This window comes from Nothobranchius furzeri, chromosome 10 (genome assembly GCF_043380555.1).
Source record: "Nothobranchius furzeri strain GRZ-AD chromosome 10, NfurGRZ-RIMD1, whole genome shotgun sequence".
In the NCBI taxonomy this organism is placed as follows: domain Eukaryota; kingdom Metazoa; phylum Chordata; class Actinopteri; order Cyprinodontiformes; family Nothobranchiidae; genus Nothobranchius; species Nothobranchius furzeri.
Genome location: NC_091750.1, coordinates 45049457 through 45067163, shown reverse-complemented (window position 1 = coordinate 45067163; position 17707 = coordinate 45049457). Strand labels below are relative to the sequence as shown.

The 17707-nt window shown below is 43.0% G+C and overlaps 1 protein-coding gene across 2 annotated transcripts; it reads right to left on the bottom strand.

Moving 5' to 3' along the window:
• Nucleotides 1-6376: 6376 nt before the first annotated feature.
• On the bottom strand, nucleotides 6377-16476 carry dlat (dihydrolipoamide S-acetyltransferase (E2 component of pyruvate dehydrogenase complex)). 2 transcript variants are annotated; one of them, XM_015960726.3, is made up of 14 exons: nucleotides 16086-16476; nucleotides 14522-14623; nucleotides 14322-14446; nucleotides 14077-14230; nucleotides 10840-10966; nucleotides 10133-10326; nucleotides 9765-9900; nucleotides 9591-9658; nucleotides 8195-8308; nucleotides 7780-7887; nucleotides 7585-7703; nucleotides 6991-7153; nucleotides 6778-6914; nucleotides 6377-6698 (listed from the first exon to the last, which is right to left on the bottom strand). In XM_015960726.3, exons 1-14 carry the CDS (start codon nucleotides 16326-16328, stop codon nucleotides 6569-6571), a joined length of 1920 nt encoding a protein of 639 aa, XP_015816212.1. In that variant the 5' UTR covers nucleotides 16329-16476; the 3' UTR covers nucleotides 6377-6568. The 2 variants fall into 2 exon arrangements, with proteins under 2 accessions (XP_015816212.1, XP_015816213.1); XM_015960727.3 differs by having other exon boundaries at nucleotides 8195-8305.
• Nucleotides 16477-17707: the final 1231 nt, after the last annotated feature.

Here is a 17707-nt window from a genome sequence, read left to right as displayed (position 1 = left end):
TAACCTTTTATCGTGATTTTTTTTAGCTTTTCTGATTTATGGAATTCCTCTCTGTATCTCATTTTGTGTGTTATGGTTAGGTGCCAGGGTGTGGTGTTTATATGCTGTTAGTTGTTGAATTCAGACCTAAATTCTATTAAATTTTGTTTTTTCATACAGCACCATATTTCACAACACATGTCATCTCAAGTCACTTTACAAAGCAACCATTCTAATTGGACCTATTAAACACTGGATTTAGTTCAGTTCAACATTTCTAAGGAAACCCAGCAGATTGCATGAAGTCACTAAACTGTGTCAGAGACTTTGCAGCAATTGCCATACTAAGCAAGCATGTGGCGACAGTGAAGAGGAAAACTCCTTTGAAAGGAAGAAACCTCCTGCAGAACCTGGCAGAACAGCTGAAATAATAAAAAAAAATGCACTAAGTAGCAGAGAGTGGAAAAGTAGTCAGTATGGCCTTAAGCAGTCTAAGCCGCGTTCACACCAAATGCTGAACGAATGCAGTGAGGATTCCGTACGGCTTCCACATAGACCAAAAATCATTGAGTCCAGTCAGAGCATTCACACTGGCTGCAGTGATTTGTGGATCCAAATTCAAAGCTCTGGAAAGTTTCCGCATGGAGTTTATTTTTTCTGGACCAAAGGTTTATTACTTTATTCCTAAATGCTAATTTAATGCCATTCAGACCAGGCGATTGGCTAAGCAGGTTCCTTTTCAGAGGTTCTGGTCCAAACGTGACAACTTCAGCCTTGTCTGGATTTAACAGACAAGCCTGTAATCTACTTAACTGATTAGGTTCATCAGGGTTTATGGATAAATATAACGGAGTATCGTCAGCATAACAGTGGAAGTTTAACCCATCTTTTATATAGAGCCTTTCAAGATGAAAATCACGATGCGCTTCACAAGAGCAAAAATAAAAAAATAAAGATTTCAAAAGGATTTTTTAAAATATCATAAAATTGGGAAAAGAAAAAATTGTGATTAAAAAACGTAAGAAAAGGGAAATAGAAAATTAATAAGAAAGTGGTAATTAGTGGATCCCGGGAAAGGCAGAATTGGTAGAAAGAGCTGAATGAGGTGAAGGGAGTGATGAAGAATTGACTGAAGGTCACACCAAAGCCAGCCTGAACAGGTGAGTTTTCAGCTGCTTGTTAAAGGAGACCACTGAGTCCACTGATCACAGGCTCAGGGGGAGAGATTCCAGAGTCTGGGGGCCATCTGATTATTTTACCAATTTGAAGCCTTTATATAGTGAAAAGAATTGGTCCAAGCACTGAACCCTGCGGTACTCCACAAGTAACCCTAGAGTAGGAGAAGATGCTGCTGTTGTGTCCTTGGGCAAGGGCACCTTGCCTGTTGGTGGTGGTCGGAGGGACCGGTGGCGCCAGTGTTCAGCAGGCCTCGTCTCTGTCAATGTTCCCCAGGGCAGCTTTGCTACAACCCCCACCAGCGTGTGAACGTGAGTGTGAATGGGTGAATGATTGACTGTGTTGTGGAGCACCCTGGGGGGTTGTAGACCCCTAAAAAGGTGTTATACAAATACAAGTCATTTACCATTTACCAAGATTTTGCATGTACAAGAACCAACTGAAATCTGTCAAACAGGTAGGATTTAAAGCAGCCTAGCACTGTTAGTTTGATCCCTACAACATGCTCAAGCCTTTCTAAAAGAACATTGTGATCAACTGTGTCAAAAGCAGCACTGAGATCTAACAAGACTAGAACAGACACAAGATTCTTATCTGAGGCCATGAGAATATCATTTGTAACTTTTACTAATGCAGTTTCAGTGCTGTGATACTCTCTAAAACCAGACTGAAATTCCTCAAACAGATCTTTAGTGTTTGGATGCTCACATACTTGATTGGCCACTATTTTCAAGGACTTTAGTTCAAAATGAAAGGTTAGATATTGGTCTATAATTCATTAGGTCATCTGGATCCAGAGGTTTGTTAAGTAGAGGTTTGATCACAGCAACCTTAAAATCCTGTGGTACGTATCCATTTACTACGGATAGTCTGATCATGTCTAAAATGGGGCAGTAACCAAATGCTTCTTTTAAGGCACACTAAGCAACTTTTGTGCTAAAATGACCCTTTACTTGGTAAATGAAAAGTCTCCCAGTTCTTTGTGAGCAGGATTCCCTTGAAAGCAAGTTCAGCCTCTCCGGACCACTACCCTGAAGTGATACTAACTCTTTACAGCAGTCCATTAAGCCTGATTTATACTTCTCCATCTGTGTCAATGCAGAGACACGCAACACCAAGGGCTCTCCGACGGGTTCCCAGGGGGTGACGGAGGCATGCCCAAAATTTTTAACGTCGATGGAAAGTGACAAGCTTGTGACCGGTCAGGATGCTACCTCTTGTAAATTCATCACCAGCACTGCCGTTGCCCGATAAAAAGTAAAAAGATATTTAGAGGCAGACCCAGAACAGAAACGCTTCATTAAAAAAGTCCAAAAATATGAATCTTTATTCACCAGTGAGTGAAGGAGTACAAATACGGAGCAAATGTGAAAGAAAACGATGGGAAACGTGGGTTTAGAGGTTGCGACCACATGAAGAGGTGGAGGAGAACTAAAGACAAATTTGTCAGTGTTTCAAAGGCTCTGAAATATATAAACACATTAGTAAATATCAAATAATCAGATACATGAGTGTTATGGTGTCAGGATACCACAGAAAAATGCTATCCCCTCCGTTGTCCTGGGGGGGGGGGGGGGGGGGATTGCTTTGCAACACTCCGCTGCCTGAACAGAAGTTCGAATGTGAAGACCTCTTCAACACTCGTCTCTCCGTTGTGGAGCTCACGGAGAGGTATAAACCAGGCTTTAGGGTTTTCACATTTGGGTCGGCACAGAAAAAATCGTTTGTCAGCATTCCACACTTTTAAATGTGTGGTTGACTGACAAAACATTTTAAATCATTATTTCTAATTATAATCAGTCACTCTAAGTTTTCCATCCAGGATGAACATGAAAACTGTCTCCTACAACTATCTCCTGCATTTGCTTCTGATAGAAAATAGATGGTGAAATGCTAGGATTTGAAAATCCTCACACTGTGATGTCACTCTGTGAATTTGCATTCATGGCTTCACCCATCATGACTCGCGCCTGCCCACAGGAAGGCTTTTTTAAAAACATTTTTGCAGCAAGGAGAGAGAGTGAAGAGTGTGTTGGTGATAACGACTTTGCAATATAGCTGAATGCGTTCTGCTAGCCAATCAGAAACAAGATGTGCGAATATCATTGATAATTATGACAGATGCTGCTGTTTTAAGCCCACGTGTGCACCAGCAAATATCTGCATCTCAGAACAGGAGCATCATAGTTTTTTTTATTACTCATAAGGCATTGATTCACACCGGGAAACATGCCAAATGTGTTAAATAAACAAGTAAACCACACCTTTAATACTTTTTACTGGATATGAATAAAAACAGCACTCACTGCCTACTCAGATCTTCCACCAGAGGGAAGTAGACCTGTTTTGCACCCATACAACTAGCTTAGTCTTACACACACACACACACACACACACACACACACACACACACACACACACACACACACACACACACACACACACACACACACACACACACACACACACACACACATGGTTAGTTTTTTGTACTATCAGTAGTTTTTTTATTTTATTCAAGACAGTGGAAGATCTGAGGACATCAGTGGAGTGAAGAAACAATCAGAGACAAGTTTCTGACTCCTCCAGCGAGTTGTGTGGAGATGAGGAGATCCTCCAGATCTGGCCTGTGGGCTCAACAAACTGCCTTTTGATGGATTTACATAAAGACTTTGTGACTCATATGTGCTGATCTGCCTGCAAAGTTCTCCTGTGATCATCCTAATTTTACTGAGTTCAGAGTGAAAACGCCTCAAGTTGGCTCTCATTTCTGCCACAAGGGCCAAAATTAAAGCTAGTGAGAATTAAGGAGCTTCACACAATATTAAACCCTCATATAGTTGCATTCTGTGATCATTTGCATTCATTTAAAACTGTTTTACTGTGGGAGGAGCCTGCAGAGTTCATCACCAGAGCTCTGAAACCAGGATGACCAGCCGAGCAGCAAGTTTTCAAACTTCACCTTTTTGCCAAGTTCCAGTTGCTGACAGCTGTCTCACTCACTCACTTCTTGCAGCTAGTTTTGACTCCTGTCATCTCTCTTTCCTGTTGATTTGTTACAATGGCAACTTCAGGAAGGTGGTTCATTAGTTACTGTCTGTTCTGTCATTGAACAACATATCATCACTCTGGATTAGGTTCCTTTTCTGGTTTAGGTAACAGATCATGGATCCCATGTCTGACATCTTGTTGCATGGGTCAGATCACAGCTCAGGGGTGTCAGACTGTGGACCAAGGGCCATTTGTGGCTCTAGATGGCAACAATTCAACATTTTTCAATTTTTGGTGCAGATACTCATGTTGATACACTTTCATGTTCAGATAACCAGAGACGAACACAGAGTTACCCAGGGTAACATTTATCTACGAGGCTAAAAAACTAGTCAATAAACCCATCAGGTGAAGGGAGGCTTTTATTTTATTAAATCTGACTCACTTTATCTAGATTGATAAAGTAGCATCTTGCAGTTGATGGAGATTTGTGGGATGACCAGCCAGGGCACGAAGCTCCCGTTTCACCACCTTCCAAAGATGCTCTATTGGGTTGAGATCTGGAACAGGCTGCCAGAGGACCTCAGGGTCGTAGAGAATGTTCATGCTTTTAAGAGCAGGCTTAAGACTCACCTTTTTACCATAGCTTTTAATTTATGTCTGTTTTTAGCCGCATTGCTTGTTTTATTTTTATTTTATTTGCATTTTTGTTTTATTAGACATTTGTCTTAGTTTTTTTACTGTCTTTTAATAACTTTTTAGTTATTTTACTATCCATAATAGCTCTTAATTTTTTTATGTTACTTATTTGTTCGTGCCAGTGTTGTCCACTGTGGGTCCCTCTGCCTCAGGGGTGGTGGTCGACTGTGGCGGCCCAGGCGCACCTCGAGGAGTGCTTAGGCGGGGGTGGGGGTTCTCGCCCTCGGCCTAGTGTTTACTTATATTTTACTTATTTATTCATAGTTTTGTGTGTGCATGTGTGTATTTGTTGTTCGTGTGTGTGTTAGGATTGATAAATAATTACCAAACAGTTGGGGGGGGGGGGGGGGGGGGGGGGGTTGCAACTGTCATAATTAATTTTATATATTTATATTTATTTAATATACGATTATATTTTTATATTTTGGGGGAAATGATGAGACTTGGAGTTCCTCCATCTTGTTGGCCAGTGATCTCACATTGCCCATTATGATCGATGGAAGAGGTGGTTTGAATTTTGTCTTTCTCGGTCTCCGTTTTGCTCCCGCTCTGCATCCACACTTCTTGCGTTTTAGCTCATTTGGGATTTGTGGCTTTAATTAAGGTATTATTTCAGCCTTTCCAATGTTAATCAGCTGCTCCTGTTGTAAACAGCTTGTTGCCATGGTTACGCATCATAAATGCTCAAAAAGTGAAAAAAGCTAAAAAATAGCTGTAAAAATCATCCAAGCTTCACAGCACCAGAAACAGAAAAGTAAAGTGTCCAAAAAATAGTTTTTCTTGAGAAACTCGAAGAAAAAATGCCCAAGAAAAGGCAAAACTTGCATATAGTCAACAGAGCTACTCCAACATGCAGCCACCCAGAGCAGCGCAGTTCCAGAACTCTGATGATAAAAGACGAAGACAGTAAAGAAGCACGAGGCAGCCAGCCCATTTCCAGGTGCCGTAAGCTATTTATTGGAGGTCAACATGAAGTCATAGTAACAGCTGACCAAGATGTTAAGAAAAGAGTCGCATCAGGAGGCTGACATCTTCACCTGGACGTGAGTTCTCCTGGGTTCCACATGTTCTGACTGGTTCCCATAATAAGTCTACTGGTGAGAATCCAAACCAAGGTTTGGCTCTTAAATAATAAACAACATCCAACAGGTTTGTGCGTTCCAGCTGCAGGATCAAGAACTTATCACTGAAGTGGGAATTGGCTAAACCGGTGTCATCTCCATGTACAGAAATATACAGCACTGTGTTCATCCACAGTGGGTTAACGCTAACCAACAGAAATGGAACGTGTGTGTGTGTGTGTGTGTGTGTATAAAAACACATGTTTAATCTATTTTGTCACCAGCTGAGGATTACAAGACCCATAAAATGTAACACAGTTTTATTCCTTTCCCACCTGTGATCCTAGATAATAAAAAAAAAATTACACACACATAGACATACATGGGGACACACACACATTTGAGGGTAAATATTTCATTTTTGGGGGATAAATTAAATTGAATTGAAGTTTCTTATGAGATCTGGCCACAATAAATACAATAAAAGAGGATGAGAGGAAAGACAGATGATGAGACTGATGGACAGGTACATGGAGTGAGTTCTGCCTCTTCCCCTTCAGGGTAACTGGGAGTGACCTGGTGGCAGGAGGATCCGGACCGATTGGATTTGTCCGGTGAGGCCTCTCTGTCTGATGCTGTGTTGACATGGCGGTACCGCCTTCTCACAGCAGCATGGTGACGGGTTTTTCCAGAAACCTGCGAAACTCAGCGAGCCACTGGGCCCCAACCGCCCCATCCACCACCCGGTGGTCGCAGCTCAGAGTCACCGACATCATGCTGGCTACGTCAAACCTAAAGAACCAAACACACTCAAGTCAGGCAGGAGCTTTGAGCAGCGGCGTGTTTGGAGCTCTGCTGTAGTGGTACCGACCCTTTCTCGTTGTCAGCGGGCATCAGACGCTTCTCTGAGCCTCCTACAGCCAGGATACAGGCCTGGGGAGGGTTGATGATAGCTGAGAAGTTCTTGATACCAAACATCCCTAAATTAGAGATGGTGAAAGTTCCTCCCTGGTGGAAAACAAGACAGTTTGTTATTAGATAAAGAATTGTTAGGGTTAGGCGTCACCTGGACACTGTGGAGTACCTGGAACTCGTGCGGCTGCAGTTTGCCGTCTCTAGCTTTGGCAGCGAGCGCCGACACGTCAGAGCTGATGGCAGCCAAGCCTTTGATGTGGGCGTTGAACACAATGGGTGTGATGAGGCCGTTGACCGTGCTCACTGCTATGCTCATGTCCACCACGTGATTCCTGGAAGCATTTAAACTCGTCAATAGAAATATAATCAATAACCACTCTGATTCCCCACTACGAGGTTGAGAAACGTGTGATTGGAGTGCCCTCTGCTGGCACAAAGAGGAAAGTGCTATATAAAAACTGACATTAATATTTAATGTTTGGTTGTTTTTAATAACTGAACAGTGAACATTTAATGGTGGGGTAGAGATGTGTTTCTGGAGTATTTTTTAGCCATATCGCTCCTACCAGATGCTCTTCACATACTGATAGAAAGCTATCGTCTCAGAAACGTACAATCCTGGGAAAAACTCTTCCCAACCTTGTGACGGACCCGTTCTTAATGACTGGATCATAATTCATCCATCAAACCGCTACAGTGTCTGCCACCACATCTGACGGTGAGGACACTTAGAGACCGCAGGTCTGGACAAATGCTTACTCACTGGCGAATAACCGTGTCCATCCAGGAGGAGTTGCACTCAGGAACCTTGAGGCAGGCCAGAGCGCTGGCTTTGATGATAAAGTCATTCACACTCAGCTTGATGTTCTGGGCTTTTACCTCCTGGAGAGCAGAAAGAGGATGCTCATTTGTCCATCAGTCCTACAAAACTCGGTGTGCAGACACGAGCAGCGCTCACCTCATTCAGCTCTTTTCGAAGCTGCAGCACCAGGTCCATGTTGACGTCTACAGACAGATAATAGTGTGGGATGGTTTGCTTCGACTGCATCAACCTCTGAGCAATGACCTGGAGGAGAGACAAATATACGCACTTCAGTGTTGATTCATAATTCATCGCAGAGGGGTGAGGACTGCTGATTGAGTCGGTTCTGATAAATGGAGAGTCCAACTGCAGGGCGAAATATGGAAACCCGGGTCAGAGATAACAGAGCTTAGCTGTGAAAAAGCCTCCGGATGTTTACATCAAAGCTCTGAGCCCAGCAGATCAACAACCTGTACAGGAGGAAGCATCAGAAACCCACCAGCAGCCAGGAGTGTGTGTGTGTGTGTGTGTGCGTGCGTGCGTTCGTGCGTGTGTGTGTGTGTGCTCTTACTCTGCGGATGTTGCTGATGGGGATATCTGTGAAGGTGCCAGCTGGAGCGGTGGCTGCAGCGGGTAGGGGAGCAGCTCGACCAGCAGCTGCAGCAGGAGCAGCTGCTGCAGCCTGCTAACAAATAAAGTTTTCATTAGAATGAAAACAAGCTATTCTGTCACATGATCGCTGATGTCACAGTTCAGCTGTGACACGATGAGTCATCATGTCCTTCTGAAGTGTGTTTCTGTGTAAAGGTTAGAATCCCAGAGCATCCTGGGACTCGAAGTGTTTGCTTCCTGCCACAAACTGATTATAATGCTTTTTTAAAATGATTTTATGGGCAACAGTAAATTGTCGCATGGGCAAATTTAGGCCCACAGGCCTCCAGTTTGACACATGTGGAGGACACGGTTATTTAGGCAGGAATATTGGTTGCTTGGATTTGACGTCTAGATGCACCAGAAGAGCTACGTTTGACAGCTGTTGGTCAAGTTTACTCCTGAAGTAGAATAAAACACTCTATATGAGCATATTTAATCATGTTTGTTCAAACCGATGGCAGCAGAACACTTTAGTCTGGGCTTGGACAAGCCGCTAGCACTATAGATGCACCGTTTTGAAGCCCGATACCAGTTACCAACCTGTCAAAACTGAATTCTTTATCCTCTGAGTTGCTTGAAATGTTTCACTGTGGAGGTAAAATCTTCATCATGGATACTTTTACCCCCCAGAAATAAAGATTTTTAAATTTCAGACCAGGGCCGGCTACTGGGCCTTTCCACTGGATGCGTACCGTCCTCAAAGCGTGGTATGCAGCATATAGCTGCTGTTACAGCGGATGGGTGCGTTTCCACCAGCTGCAAAGCGTCGCGTCACGTTGATAAATATACGCTTCAAGCCCATTTTTTACGCGCTATGCTTCCAGAATGTGTCAAGCTCAGCAGTTCAGATCGGGCCAGACAGGAAGTAAGACATGAAAGCAGTTTAAAACATTTGGAAACGTTCAAAATAAAAGACATGTGCAGATTTCCTAATGCTTGACTATTAAAGAAAAACAGGATGTGGCCTTTGAAGCTGATGTAAACAGAACAGAAAATAGAGCACAGACCTTTCTCCGTGCTTGTTGTTATGTGACCTACCAACATCACACGAGTTGTGATTCTCCTGGGATATTCTGAGCTCGCTGGACCAGCATCGTGGACATTTTCACTGCCTATTCACCTCCGATCATCACCACTGAGCTTGTGGGGAAAACGCGTCTATTATCTTATGCACCGCTTACACATCTAGTGGAAAAACCCAGCGAGGGGTGCTTTTTCTTATCTTTTTTGAACACAGCAACACACTTCAGTCTCCTCAAATAAGAAATGTTATGTAATTAATAAAAATGAGAGCTCAGAAGATTTTCTCTTACAGGTGCAGCCTTTGCTGGAACGAAGCTCTCGATATCTTTCCTGGTGACGCGTCCATCTGGACCCGAACCTGATGAAAGAAATACCACCATATTTCTGCTCCTGCTGTTGTATTTCTAGAGCTGCTAAATGTTTGTTTGCAGGACACGTTAGCCAAATTTGCCGTGGTTACATACCGCTAACCTGCGCCAGGTCAATTCCCTTCTCAGCAGCAAGTTTTTTGGCAAGTGGGCTGGCAAACACTCGGCCCTTCCTTGATGCTGCAGGAGCAACAGCTGGAGCAGCAGCCGGAACAGCGCTGGGGGCCGGAGCCTACAGCCGGCACAAAAACAGGCCTTAATAAAAGGGCTAAACTTATCAGGTTTCTAGGATGATCTGCATGGAACACAAGAAGGAAATAAACATCATCACTCAGCCAAAACCAACAGTATGGAGCCAGGCAGAGGGAGGACATCTGGACTGTTGAAAACTCTGATCAATGCCTAAAACATTCCATGTTCTCGGTGCATGTGTGAGCACGTCCTGAACTTTCTGGGTGTCTCACCGCTGCAGCAGCAGGGGGTGGAGGAGACGGCGGCACAGACACCTCTGCTACTCCGGTCTCTACGTAATCCTTAAAGGCAGCAATGTCACTTTCTTTTTCCACGATGATGCAGAGCGGCGCTCCAAGAGGAACATCCCGAGTTCCCTCTGCCACCAGGATCTTAGCCAGATAGCCCTCCTCCTGCACCTCGAAGCCTGCGACACATTAGAGATGGGATAGATTTTCATCTGAAATAGTCTTTAAAGAGTAATTAAACCCCCCAAAAAACGTTTTTTTTTTTGCTTACAAACTGTCTAAGTGGGTCTTTACAAATGCAATCTTTCTGTTTGTGTGCATTTTTTGACATGTTTGTGTAAACTTGCTTAAATCTAGAGTCTAGGTCTGAAAACGTCTCAGTGCTGCCCCCTGTGGCAGAACAGCGGCTACTGCGTTTTAAACTTGTGATTGACTGGGGCTGGAACAGTCTCCTCCCACTCCTCCCCCCTCTCCAGATGGAAATTCCCCACACTTGGCCATGCCACTCCGTGCCTCCAGGCAAAGCCCACTTTCATGGCATTTTTCAAATCTTGACTAGGGGTGGAGTTATGTTTTCTGATGGTGTGCAGTCCCTCTTTAAGTAAAACATTAACACTAAAAAAAACTGGATAGTATGGGATAACCGAGTCAGCCTCAACAACAGCTTTCCAAAACGTTCCAGGTCCTTTTACCGATGGTGGCTTTGTCGGTTTCAATCTCAGCCAGCAGATCTCCTTCACTCAACTTCTCTCCGACCTTCTTCTCCCAGCGCTGAACCGTTCCCATCGTCATGGTGGGAGAGAGAGCAGGAAGTGCCACCTGTAACAAACGTGGAGACTTGGTTCATTAGAGGACCAGCTCATCACTCTCCAGTGTGTCCTGAACTAGGATCGTCTGTAAAGGCCAAGTTAGTCGTGACATCACATGCGACGTCATGTGAGCGGTGTTGGGAATGACGATGATCTACAAGCACATTAGATTTTACCTTAGTGACTGAATTGTTGTGGCGACTTGGGATAAAGCGATAAATCAGGCTGACAATGAGCTGATTTAAAGTCCGGCACATCTGCGGGCAGCCCAGTGCCGCTGCTGATTTTTATTTATGTATTTAGACTCTTTAAATGCATTGGCTTAATAAATGCTCTAAAACATAACTGTCAACTGATTTTTCTTTCAGTTCACATGCTTTTTAATAATACCGGGCCTGTTTATTGATCTGTTTTATTAAGTTTGATTTTGCACAATTTGAAGATGCAGGAGTTGGAAAATTTCAGAGTTCAAAAACCAGTTCAGGTTCAGAAACGTTGAGCATCAGCTAGGGCTGAATGATATTCAAAAACGCATACAGATAAAGGAATATTCATAATGATCGATAATTACTCATAAATATTTTTTACATGTAGAAAATATATTTTAATGCTGCCCTGGCCACTTTATGCTATTCCTTAATTAACTACTTTAAATAAAGAACAGAAAACGTAGTTAAATTCAGTATTTTATTTAAACATCTTTATTTTACCAGGACTGGATGGTTACAGGAAAAGAATGAATTGTGTGAGTTTTTCCAGAAAAAAAATAAAAATCAATATTTCAGTTCAAATCCTGATTTTCTTCAAATCAAGGTTCAGCTGCAGCACATTATCCCCCACATACAGTGATATTTACAAATCTGACTTCCTACCATCCTGTTGTCATTCACTGCCTCACTTTTCAGTAGCGTTGTTTATTTATTTCTTCCTCTTTCACCGATTTGTCCGCACCGATATTTACTCGTCCCTCACGTTAATGTAATAATTGCTCCTGGCATTCCGCGCACACACGTCACAGCGATCGAAAGCGAGCTGCCCATCTGTGTGTGTGTGTGTGTGTGTGTGTCACTCACTTTGGCTCCTCCAACTGTAGCTATTTGGCTTTTCACATGTTCAAACACATTTCTCTGGAACTCGTAAATCTCCGAGCGTGTGGGTGGGGCAAAAGATACGCAGAGAAGTCTGTGCCGTCTTTCTTTATTTAAAGTGACTGTGTGTATTTTCCCTGGCAATAGGGGGAAGTACATACCTAAATCATTGCAAGTAAGCAGTATTTATGTGTTTGAGTAAAACCTTACTAATGGATGGCCTTTAGGGTCAAAAATTCCTGGAAGCATGGACGTAATTTTGACTTTAGATGTAGGGGACACAACTGGCATGAGGACGGGTGGTGGGGTGGTGGTGTCTTTATAGTAAGTATACAAAACATATGTATAAAACTAGTCTAGAGGCTCTTTTATGCAATGTCAAGAATGCAGAACTGTCAAGTACACAGGTGGCAGGAACGGCCAATCACATGTTAGCAAGTATCAGCAGAGCCAATAGCTGAGCTTATGGACGGTTCTAATAGGAAACAGGCTTCACCACAAGCAGTTGTTTTCCGCTTGGTCCTAGTGCTCACCCAGTGTCTATTTAGCTTCCTGGTCATAACAAATAAAAATCATCGATTTGCCTACGCTACAATAATTATAAACTTTTACAAGCTGATGAATCTCAAAGTAGGTGACTGGCATAGTTGAAACAGTGTTTCAGAAACACCCATCATTACTTTTCATTTAAACTGCAGTACAACGTGTGTGTGTGTGTGATCCAGGGCGTAAGGCAAGGCAGATTAGAAAATAGCGTTTTTAGCCCCGTTGACTTGCAGTCATTTTTTCGTTCTTCCGGGGACCCGTGAGCCGACCGGAAAGGGAGGAGACTTAGGCTCCCTATAGCGTTATATTGTTTTTGGACAGTAAAAAGTGCAGATGACAAAAAGTGACTTTGGAAAAGGTGGGGGGACATGTCCCCAGCCCAAAACTACATCCATGCCTAGGAGCATAACTTCCAGCAGAATGACAAGCACATCAGACCCCCTTTCATCACTGGTAACGAGTGAAAAAGTAAATGTGTAAAACAACATTTATGAATGGTGAACGTTTTGCAACCGTTTGTTACAAATCAATAAATACGTTTTGTCCTCACAGGCTGCCGTAGAAGTAAACGAGGCATCTAATATGGCATCGCCCAGAGACTTAGACCCGCTACCGTGTATTTTAGACCAGATTTTTATGGTGATATGTTATGAAGCCGCAAATGTTTTTCAACAACTGGGCATTGTGTTAAACAACATTTGATGGATATTTTCAGAGAATACCGGAAAAAACTACAAATTTTCTCATTAAGCAAAGATGTGTGTGAGCAGTATTGCTTTTGGAGCCTTCTGATATGAAGGATGCTGCTTACGACTCTCTCTCAGTGAGACTCAAGAACCACATGCTGTCTGTCTGGGCTTGAGAGGGGAGGGCCTGGTGACAGAGCGTGCCTGGATCGGTGTTGTTGATTGGTTGGGAGTCTAGTATTAAGCAACCTGATAGGCTCAGGCTACATGAAAAAAAAGAAATCGACGTTTTGATTGACCCATTTCTTTCTATCGCACCACATGTCTATCGAGTTATATTGTCCAGCCCTAGCATCAGTTGTTGGTATCAGTGACCTTTAAGCAGGCTGAGAAGGTGGAAAACATCCAGATATCAGCCCCCAAAATCTGCAGCTCATAAAATAACCATGACCTCTACATCAGCATCGGTATCGGGAATGGAAAAACCCATTTTGGTCTAGTGGCAGCCATCTTGAACTGGACTGACTCCAAAAGTAAATCAGTTGTAGACGACCCTCTGATGACAGTTTCACTAAAATCAGTCAAGTGGTTCATCAGAGAGGTTACTGTCTGCTATCCAGTCGATGTGGTGGAACTTTTATTTTTATGGAAGCAAATCCATCCACAGTCATAAACGTGTGTGTGTGTGGGGGGGGGGGGGGGGGGGGGGGGTCTCTGCTTTCATTTTCGAGGAATTCAAGCTGCTGTAAGAATCCCTCAGCTCTTTTATGCCACCAGAGCTCCCATCACAACCAGCCTACCTTCATGTGGGGGGGGTAGGAGCTGCCTGGTGCTGCTGGAGGAGCAGCAGCAGCTGATGGAGGAGGAGCACCAGAGGTAGCAGCAGCAGGAGTAGCACCAGCAGATCTGATGGAGTCCAACGTTACATCTTTAAAGGCTGTGATTAGATCTGGGCTGCAGATGAAAACATATTAATTATTATTAATATTATAACTTTAATTCACCACACATAGATCTAAACGATGTAAATGATAAAGATACCGACCTGTCGACGGTGATGCAGATGACTGATCCAACGACGACGTCTCTGGTGCCTTCAGGAACCAGGATCTTAGCCAGATAGCACTCCTCCAGCATCTCGAACCCTACAGTGGCTTTATCAGTCTCCACCTACACACACACACTTTATTTACTCAACAAATCGTGATGATATTTCAGTTATCTATGATCCACAGAGCTCCTAACCTCAGCGATGAGGTCGCCCTCACTGATCTTTTCCCCTTCCTTCTTCTCCCAGCGAGCAATGGTCCCGGTCTGCATAGTAGGCGAGAGCGCCGGAAGCTCCACCTGATGAGCCGGAAACAAATCCAGGTAAAAACAAACAAAAATACGCTTCATAACAGGAGGATCCCAATCCAGCCGAATGTCAGGTGATGTGAGCGCAGCTGCAGTGTCACCCCATCCCAGCTTAATGAATGACCCACAGGCCTGATTTCCTCACATCTGGGTGGACTTTATGGTCACTGCTCTGGGTCAAGAGACATCCAATAGCAGAGATAAGCAGCAGCTCCCAGCGGAGGGTTCCCAAATAAGTATGCAACAATCCAGGAACACAAAATCAGGGATCAACCAGGACCCACTCCTTTAAATGTATGTGTAGCGTGGATGGATCGTGTTTTCAGCTTCAGCAGATTGTTGAAGTCTTTTTCTAATTACAGCTTCTTGAGATAAATCAAAATTGGCCCAAACTTATATCAGCAGAACCAGAATCTCATTTTTACCTGATAAAGTTCTCATTTTTGTTAGTAAGCTGTTTTAAAACAACTCGTCTAACTGTTGTGAACAGAAGCTTTTTGAAAACGTCAACATAAAAATCTGATCTATTCTTTTTGAATAACAGTGAAATGTAAAGTAGATTCTGACGACAATCTGAGCATCTTTCTGCAATAAATGCATGCATCATAGGTGTTTGTTAAGAACAGAATAAACATGTAATAAAACAAATAAGAACAGTTAAAGTAGTAGTTAAAGAAATGATTCCTGCATTTAGACAAAGAAACGTTTTGTTTTTTCAGTCATTCATTCAACCAATTCAACCAAAATCTCATTACTTCAATTATAAGAAAATAGTTATTTATTTAGTTTAACGGCTAAAACCTAAAATGTAAAAACATTGTCTACATGTTCAAAGTAAAATCACCAGGAAATGTAAGTAATACAATAAATAAATAAACGAGATCTGTGTTTCAAATTCAATTCAAATTCAAAAATACTTTATTAATCCCAGAGGGAAATTGATAACTCCTGATCACTGTTATTCATCTGGGCGAACACCCATCCTGTTCTTTAAGCTTCTCCTTTTGGTTGTTTCTTTCCTTTCAGGCCATTTTAAAGTAGTTTATGGTCAAATCTCATGAATATTTATGAATATAGCGTCTGGATCTGATTCACAGAGTTTTAATGCTGAGAATCTTTAGTTTGTCCTTGTTTTTCTATTATTAGTGTGAGCATCATCACCGCCCCTAAAGAGCAGATTTCAGACATCCTTCCTGGATATAAACACCAGCGGGATCTATCTGCTGGTGGAGATGTTCTGATGGAAACAGCAGCAGGTCTGCTGCTGCAGCACATGTTTAGAATTATTTAGAGTTTGAAACATCTGATGTTTCATCCTTTAGCTACTAATGGACACATTACACCGCCACCGCCTCGTTATGGAGCTAAGTGCTGCTGTTAGGTGTACAGGTGTTTTAAATCTATCGGTACCGGCTCTGACCCGGTGCCAGAACCGGACAGCGGTTAACGTTACCTTCTGGTGCGGCGGCAGACTGTAGAGACGCTTGCTTTGGCCGCCGCCAGCCGGGCGGGGACACCGCACAAAGGTCGTTCTGTGGCTGAAGCCCAGGGCCACTGTTCGGTGTCCGCTGTGAAGACGCCTGAGACACCCGGTTCCGGACACGGAGAGAGAGCCGAAGGCAGCAGGCCCAGCCGGTAGGACACGGGAACGGGAGACACCGGGACACGGCCGGAGCCGCAGCATTAAACGAAGCATTCTGCTGCGTGTGGAATCGAACACCTGTCTGATAAATAATTTACCTGCCTCACAGCGGCATTAGAGACGAGCTGGCAGTAAAAACCCGGCGCTCCGACTTTACTCCTCACTTTCTAATGACCTCCTCCTGTCAAAAACACACGCTTTACGGCACTCCTGTCGCTGCTTCAAATCAAGTGTCGTAAAAAAAGACACTTCAAATGAAACAAGATACATTTCACACGAAGCCATGATTATAAACAAACAGTGCTAGTTGTGAAATATTAAAGCAGATTACAAATTTTGTTTATTTAAACTTTAAAATATTTTAGATCTACAAGGTCAAACGGTGTAATATCCTCAATTGCCACACGGGGGCAGTAAAAACAAGCATAACCCAGCAACTCTACTACTTCCAGTTCATTTTGAGAATTCTTTACATTAAAACTTTAATTTTAATAACTGACCTGGTTTTTATAACCAAAACAAAGCAAGGTCTACGACTGTAAAACATCTTATTTATTAAACACATTAGAAAACATATTGAGTTGTGACCAAATAAGCAATATCAATATCATTTAATCAGACAAATCTAAAATATATCTACTGATGAAAATACAGCGATGGAAACCAGAAACATAAGACTGCTATGAAAAAAAATCTGTTTTATTTCAAAATATCTAACATTCCTCAAAACGATTTCTTCAACATGTTTTAATCAGACAGTATCCATGTTTTGCTAAAGAAAAAATCTTTTAACAACATAAGTGCAAAAACACCATCTCGTAAACTCTATATTTACAGTACAGGCAGTTGCGGCATTAAAAACATTCTCATCACATCTCCTCTCTTTGTGTTGGCTCACGTTGACCTAAACTGGAAAAAGACAGGAAAAGATCTGATGTTTTTTCAAACATTTCAACTCACAAAGACAGGCGCATTGCAAGCTTTTCAAAAGTGTGGGGGATGTTGTCTGTGGATGTCATCAGCTGTAAATTGAAACTCAACCCCAATCCAGTAACGGGTCCGCGCATAATTCACAGTAACAAAGCCCTTCCAAAAACATGCTAAATATTCACCAATCAGTGCTTAATTTGAGCCGGGTCTTGCCGGAACAAGATCCAGGAACTATCTTATTTTGAAACAACCGTTCCAGCAACTGTCTGCTAGGATCTGGCAACTCACGCGACAAACTTGTGCTATACAGAGGATTCGCATTACGGGTGAGCTAGGGAGCTTCAGGGGGAGCCAATAACGATCCGGGTTCTACTTATATTACATTATTCATGTGGCCTCTCCAGGGATTATTTTGACCTGAGAGGTGCAGAGCTCTGATCGTTGATGCGCTCCAGACAGATGCGTCCTGAGCACGGCCACAGTAAAATTCTCAAAGTGTCACC